Source organism: Enoplosus armatus, chromosome 3, assembly GCF_043641665.1.
Source record: "Enoplosus armatus isolate fEnoArm2 chromosome 3, fEnoArm2.hap1, whole genome shotgun sequence".
NCBI lineage: Eukaryota > Metazoa > Chordata > Actinopteri > Centrarchiformes > Enoplosidae > Enoplosus > Enoplosus armatus.
This window is the reverse complement of record NC_092182.1, coordinates 28,361,671-28,369,267: the sequence shown is the minus strand read 5'-3', so window position 1 is coordinate 28,369,267 and position 7,597 is coordinate 28,361,671. Positions and strand designations below refer to the sequence as shown.

Sequence of the window (7,597 nt, the reverse complement as noted above, 5' to 3'; positions counted from 1 at the left end):
CTAGGCAGTGGCCTCGATGGTGCACTCCTTAGCCAGGTGACCCGACTTCCCGCAGTTATAGCAGTTCAACTCCGACGCCTTGCTGCAGTGCACCGCAACATGGCCGATCTCTCCACACCTGCAGCAAACACATGCACTGCTAACACTGTTAACACTGCTAACACTGCTAACACTGGGGAACCAGTAAATACAACACAAACTGAAGAGGCTCCGAACTAAACCTAAAACTGAACCTGTCACATTTATTTACCTCCACTGCAGTTAGCTTACCTCTAGCATTAGTTTACCTGCAGCATTAGTTTACCTGCAGCATGTTTACCTGCAGCCTTAGTTTACCTGTAGCGTTAGTTAACCTGCAGCCTTAGTTTACCTGTAGTATTAACTAACCTGTAGTATTAGTTTACCTGTAGAATTAACTTACCTGTAGCATTAGTTTACTTGTAGTATTAGTTTACTTGTAGTATTAATTTACCTGTAGTATTCATTTACATGTAGTATTGACTTACCTGTAGCATTAGTTTACCTATAGTATTAACTTACCTGTAGCATTAGTTTACTTGTAGCATTAGTTTACCTGTAGTACTAACTTACCTGCAGTATTAGTTTACCTGTAGTATTAGTGTACTTGTAGCATTAGTTTACCTGTAGCATTTGACCTTCTCGCAACATTTCTGGATGTGTCCGAAGCCACCGCAGGAGTAGCACTTCTGCTCGTGGGCGTGGTTGCAGTCCCGGGCCATGTGTCCGGCCTTCCCACAGTTGTAGCACAGCTGCTCTCGCTCCTTCTTCGGCTCCTTGCAGTCTCTGGAGATGTGACCTCCTCTGCCACAGTTATAACAGGCTGCAGGGACGACAGCAGCCTCAGGGTCACAGACCCTCTAACATCATGCTGCTCTATACATAAATATCACCACTAAGGGGTTCTTACACTACACACATACCCCAGACTTCCTTTAGTCCAGGACTGAGTGGAAAACCCTTTGTCTTAGACCAGGACTAACTAAACCCAGACTACAGCAGGATGATCTTTGACAGTTCAGGTTTATCCCTACACACTGACCTGCAGCTACTAACCTGTTAATCCTGGGCTAGTAAAGTGTTAATCATTGGTTAGTTAAGTGTTAGCCATAGGTTAGTTAAGTGTTAGTCATTGGTTAGGAAAGTGTTCATCATTGGTTAGTAGAGTGTTAGTCATTGGTTAGTTAAGTGTTTGTCATTGGCTAGTTAATTGTTATTCATTGGTTAGTAAAGTGTTTGTCATGGGTTAGTAAAGTGTTAGTCAAGGTTTACTTAAGTGTTAATCATTGGTTAGTTAGTTAATTATTAATGTTCCTTTTGTCGTCTGCTCTGATTGGCCTGTTCTTCGCGCGTGTGGCAATGAAGCGGCAAACCTGCGAGGTGACTGGCTGTTTGCTTGAGCCGGGGGCCCAATCACGTTTCATTTGTTCACATTTAGTCCAGAAAAAGAAAATAATCACTGTGTTGGAAGATAGAAACGTCCATCACTTACTTTCCCTCCTTTAAAGCCACTTTAGGGCTGAGGGGAGGGGCTTTTATTCTTTTCTCTCAGCCAATCGGCGAGGCAGAAAGGATTCTTAAACAAAGCTTTGTACATCATGACATCGCCACCACTCAAAACACAAATTCAGTTTTTTCTTTTAGAAATGCTGAAGAAAGTGTTTTTTTAGTTTTTTAGTATACGCCCCTTCCTCCGCCTTCTCTGACTGGCTGCTGCGAGGCTGACTGACAGGCCCCTGGACCAATGAGAAAAGGAGGATTGAGACAGAAAGAAAAGATGAAAGAAGAGATAAAAGGGGGTGGGGGGTGGCAGCTAGGCAGTGGCCTCGATGGTGCACTCCTTAGCCAGGTGACCCGACTTCCCGCAGTTATGGCAGTTCAACTCACTGGTCATTGGTTAGTTAATTGTTATTCATTGGTTAGTAAAGTGTTAGTCATGGGTTAGTAAAGTGTTAGTCAAGGTTTACTTAAGTGTTAACAATTGGTTAGTTAAATGTTAGTCATTGTTAGCAAAGTGTTAATCGTCGGTTAGTTAAATGTTAGTCATTGTTAGTAAAGTGGTAATCATAGGTTAGTTAAGTGCTAATCATGGGTTGGTTAAGTGTTTGTCATTGGTTAGTAAAGTGTTAGTCACTAGTTAGTTAAGTGTTAGTCATGGGTTAGTAAAGTGTTAGTCAAGGTTTACTTAAGTGTTAACAATTGGTTAGTTAAATGTTAGTCATTGTTAGCAAAGTGTTAATCGTCGGTTAGTTAAATGTTAGTCATTGTTAGTAAAGTGGTAATCATAGGTTAGTTAAGTGTTAGTCATTGGTTAGTTAAGTGCTAATCATTGGTTGGTTAAGTGTTTGTCATTGGTTAGTAAAGTGTTAGTCACTAGTTAGTTAAGTGTTAGTCATTGTTAGTAAAGTGTTAATCATTGGTTAATTAAGTGTTAGTCATGGGTTAATAAAGTGTTAGTCATAAGTTAGTTAAGTGTTAGTCATGGGTTAATAAAGTGTTAATCATTGGTTAATTAAGTGTTAGTCATGGATTAGTAAAGTGTTAGTCATTAGTTAGTTAAGTGTTAGTCATGGGTTAGTTACATGTTAGTCATGGGTTACTAAAGTGTTAGTCCTGGTGAAAACTTATACTCATAAAGGGGCATTTAAAGATGAACTAGTAGTATAAAGTCTTTAGTATCTCCAGAGGGAGCTGTGTGGTACAGGAGGTAGGTACTATACACAGTGTGTGTATGTGTGTGTGTGTGTGCATCCTCACCGTCCTCAGTCCTTTCACAGTCTCTGGCAACATGTCCAAGTTCCCCACAGCGATAACAGAACAGATCTGACACACACACAGGTTGAGGATGTGGTTTATCAGACTTATTGAACATGTGTGATCAGATAATGAACCTGATGAGGCCAAAAAATGAAATCTAAATTGTTTTCAAGCTTAGGGACAATTCACACTTTTTGTCTTTTTCTCATTCAAAACCAAAAGCAAACGGGACAAAAAAGACACATAAAGTCTTTTATCTAAAACAGTTGTTTTACTCCAGAGGAGGAAAGTAATTAAGTACATTTACTTCAGTACTGTACTAAAGTACAATGATGAGGTACTTGTACTTTCCAGTGTTGCTTCTTTACTTCTATTCCATTACATTTATCTAACAGCTGGAGTTATTGGTTAACATATCAACACATGGTGCCGTATTAAAAGCACACACACATAGCTGGTTTCTATACTAAAACAACACTTCCTGTCCGAGCCCTTCATAATTAAAGCATCATCTGCACAAAAGTACTATAAACAGACCAATACTTTTGTTGCGCGTGTCAGTTTCAACTTCACTGTCCGGAAAGAGTGGAAACAATATTTTTATTATGCTGTCAATGTGTCCAACATAATGAAGGTTTTAAATATCAGTGGTCTCCTCGTTGTGACTCAGACTGCCTGAAGAACATTTTCTTCTTGCACCTGAAGGTTTCCTGGACCAACAGCACCTGTAACACCGTGAGCACTTGGCCTCTTCATGTTTCTTTGTTTTTGGAGCAAAACATTTGATTAAAACTCTGGTAGCTTCTTTTCGTTTCACAGGGCGTCTACATGTTTAAGCAAGTTAAATGTAAGACTTTTAACGCCACAGTTTAATTACATTTAAGACCTATTTTGCAATAAAAACAAACATAAAATGTGAAATATAGGCGTACTCTGAGTAAATACATATATTGTCAATTCAAAAAAAGTAAGGCAAAATGACAATAACTGGTTGAGTTAAAGAACATTTGTCCAAATACTTTTATTAGTGTGAAAAATGAAACCTTAATGATATTAATCAGTACAACTGTCTTCAAGCCAGAGTCTGAATCGAGGTAGAAAGCTGGTAGAGCGTCTGCAGGTTAGTTCATGAGCTAGCCCCTCCATGCCACCCAGACAGGCACAAAAAAAGCAAAAACTTACAACAACACTGCAACAGGATAACAGAAGCATCAATTCAACTGTTGTTGGTTTCATCAAAGATGAAATGTTCAGGCATTTTGTGACTTTGGACTGCTTACAGCACCCAATAAATAAAGAAATTCCCAAACAGAAGTTAAGACTATTTAATGCTTTTATTAGTAAATGTGAATTTAAGACACACAAGAGATATCTTGCCACCTTGCGTTCAGGAGAGTTCACACATTTGGTTTATGGATGAACAACTTCAATAGTGTTATTGTGCAGAGGACACTTTTATTCTGAAGGCCAGGGGCTCATACCTCAAGTGCTGTTGTTGGTGAAATAATCTGCACTGTCAAACCGCACATAGTAATATACAATATACTATACTGTAATATATGAATATGTCACCTTTGCCTCTGCCGCGTCCTTTCCCTCGTCCTCGACTGGCGCTCGGACAGTTCTTCACCCAGTGACCGCTGCGGCCACAACCAAAACACTCATTACTGCTCATCACCACAACGACGGCTGGACACACAGACAGGCAGACAGACAGAGAGAGAGAGAATCTAACATGAACTCTACTGCCTGCTAACAATCCCACAATGCACTGCTCTGCGTTTTATAGATGTGATATTACAGATTTTATTTGTTCAAACATCCCTGTTGTGTTTTAACACTTCAGTTTTCTTCGGTGACCTGATGTTTCAAAGTCAGACTGGAGTCAGTTGACTTAGGTTAACTTCAAACCAGCTTCATGGAACAGATTGATCCTGGTTCAGTTCGTTAGGCTTATCCCAGTCTGGCTCACCGAATGTAGGCTGTTGGTATTAGAGGACCACTGAGCTCTCCACTATCAAAACAATGATGATGGGTTCAGTGTGGAGATCGGAGACTAGGCTCATTCAAGACAGGCTTTTCACAATAAGAGCTTTTCTGAGCCTCCTTTATCAAACCCATGCAGTGGTGGAATGTAACTAACTGTATCTCCAGATGTTGGTGATGAACTGAAGGATGAAGTGTTCCTTCATGTGTTGAGAACATTCTCCTTCTTCTTTTTCTTCTTCTTCAGATAGATAAACTATTTAAATTCTCCTCAGATCAGCTGGAAAATGCATTGTCACAAAGCTGACAGGAAACAGGAAAAGCCGACTTTATAGAGATTCGTGGTTCTCATAGGACAGTGACGCAACAAACACATGCTGATCTTATAGCCAGCTTCACATCAACGCCAGCAAGACGAAGGAGATGATGATCGATTTCAGGAGGAAGTCATCCAGCACTACACCGGTGAACATCCAGGGTTTGGACATTGAGGTGGTGGAAAACTACAAATTCCTGGGTGTTCTCCTGAACAATAAACTGGTCTGACCACACTCAGGCCCTGTACAAGAAGGGCCAAAGCCGCCTCCACCTGCTGAGGAGGCTGAGGTCCTTCGGTGTGTGCAGGAAACTGCTCCGGACTTTTTATGACACTGTGGTAGCTTCGGCTGTCTTCTATGCTGTGGTCTGCTGGGGGGGGGGGCAGCACGGACAGGGACAGGAGGAGGCTCAACAGCCTGATTAGGCGAGCCGGCTCTGTTCTGGACTGCCCGCTGGACTCCATTGAGGAGGTGGGGGAGAGGAGGATGTTAGCCAAGCTGACATCCATCATGGACAACACCTCTCACCCCCTGCACGAGACTGTGGGGGCCCTGAGCAGTTCCTTCAGCAGCAGACTGTTACACCCACGGTGTAAAAAGGAGCGCTACCGCAGGTCGTTCATTCCTACGGCTATAAGACTGTTTAACAGCACGGCATAATTCTGTACATAAATCTGCACATCTGTACATATTTATATTCCCTGTGTATATATCTATTTTTGTTCCCCATATTTTTTATATCTGTATTTATTATATGTATATTGTTTTTTTTTTTAAATACTTCTGGTTTTTTATTGACACAGTGCTTGTCTGCTGTGTGTTTCTGCACCTTTCTGTCTTTGTACAATTTTGTACAATTTCCCCCCGGGGATCAATAAAGTATTTCTGATTCTGATTGCTGCTGTGACTTGTAAATTTCCCCCGTTGTGGGATGAATAAAGTCTAAGTCTAAAAAAAGTCTAAGTCTATAGAATATGATGCATTGCTGCAGATGAAAGTACCCAACAGTATATAAAGTACTTCACATGAGCTCAACCTGAAACATCTACAGCAGGAAAATGACACAGACACATGAATGCAGCAGAAATATTAATAGAAACACTGACAGGGAACATTTTACTGCTACATGAGTACTTTTACTGTGTTACTGAGAATACCTTTTACTGCAGGATGGTTTGAATGCAGGTCTTTTACCTGTCATGAGTATTAGTCATAGTAGTATTTTCACTGTGTGGTATTAGTACTTTTACTTAAGTAAAGTACCTGAATACTTCTTCCACCACTGCACCCATGCATGCATTAATAGATGTGGTATGGCGCCTCCACTCTGTCAGTGGTCTCTCGTGGTACTGCAACAAAAACATTCCCCAAGTCATTTAGGATTGACCGGAATGCTTCGAAGCTCCGACCGTTGCCATGGTAATCAACGTCCAAATCAATATTCGAATGCTGTGGGTTTTTTATTATTATTATGAATTACCAAAAATCCCAAATAGCCCACAAAATAAGAAATTATAATCAACATTATTAACATTAAAGGGGCATCTTAGAGCGCAAGAGGACGACAGCGACACAATGTTTCTCCTAGGTTGACTGGTTTGGGCTACACAAAGTAATTGTAATTTGTTAAGCCATGACGCACAACTCTTTACATTGAGTCTTTACATTGCTGCTGACTGAATAGTAATGTTAGTAATAATAGCCACAACACGGTAACCAACCATTATTTTCATGATCATATTATATTAGTCTAATTATTTTATCAGAAAAGAGTGAAAATGTCCAACATGAGTCTTCAGACTGTGGCAGCTGAGGATGAGGAGGTTTCTGCTTCATCAGTGACTTTAAATGATTCATCAAACACAGCTGCCGATTCATTTCCTGTCGGTCGACTGATCACTTCAATCTTTTGAACTTTATTTGCAGCAGCAGTGTAACGGCAGCCTCCTCACTGACCGATGAGTTCAGGTGTCTGTTCTCATCGAGCAGATGAGACACAAAGTTGTCATGGGGGACCACAGAGAACCGGACTGGATGAAAACCCCGGTTATTATAGTATATGTCACGGTGTATTTTGCTTCCACATTGAACTAACTGTGGCAGTGTGTTACCGTTACCCCCCCCCCCCCCCCCCGCTTTCCCGCTAACAGGAGGCTTTATGCGGCCACCAGCCGAAGGTGGGATGGACTCCGCTTCAACCAGGCGGACAGTCCCTCCTCCGGCTCGGCTCTGCCGGTTTCCCCGCTGTGTGCGGAGAGAGACAGCCTGTCAACAGGCCCAGCGCTGTCATACTGTCAGCTAGCATACTAGCAGGTTAGCATATGTTCCACAGCGGAATAAACAGCGGGAGATTGTTCGCTCCGAGGCGCTTCCTCTCCGGGTGCATCACACCGGGACGGCGCGGCATCGCAGCCCGGCGGCGGGGAGCCTGCTGCGGGGAGAAAAGATCGGATTGCTCGGCCGGAGCTCACACTCACCTCAGACCCCGAAACTGTTTGTTTTCTATCCTCCTCTGCGCC

At 42.0% G+C, this 7,597-nt stretch overlaps 1 protein-coding gene across 1 annotated transcript; it reads right to left on the bottom strand.

Moving 5' to 3' along the window:
- On the bottom strand, positions 1–7,597 carry cnbpb (CCHC-type zinc finger, nucleic acid binding protein b). Its single transcript, XM_070902843.1, has 5 exons — positions 7,556–7,597; positions 4,348–4,464; positions 2,776–2,841; positions 643–841; positions 1–118 (listed from the first exon to the last, which is right to left on the bottom strand). Exons 2-5 carry the CDS (start codon positions 4,448–4,450, stop codon positions 1–3), a joined length of 486 nt encoding a protein of 161 aa, XP_070758944.1. The 5' UTR covers positions 4,451–4,464; positions 7,556–7,597.

Excerpts from the sequence above, each read along its gene's own strand:
- cnbpb (XM_070902843.1), bottom strand. The coding sequence starts at position 4,450 with ATGAGCAGTAATGAGTGTTTTGGTTGTGGCCGCAGCGGTCACTGGGTG. Across the intron at positions 2,842-4,347 it reads AGGACGCGGCAGAGGCAAAG|ATCTGTTCTGTTATCGCTGT; the intron begins GTGACATATTCA and ends TGTGTGTGTCAG. Across the intron at positions 119-642 it reads GAGAAGGTCAAATGCTACAG|GTGTGGAGAGATCGGCCATG; the intron begins GTAAACTAATGC and ends TGTTTGCTGCAG.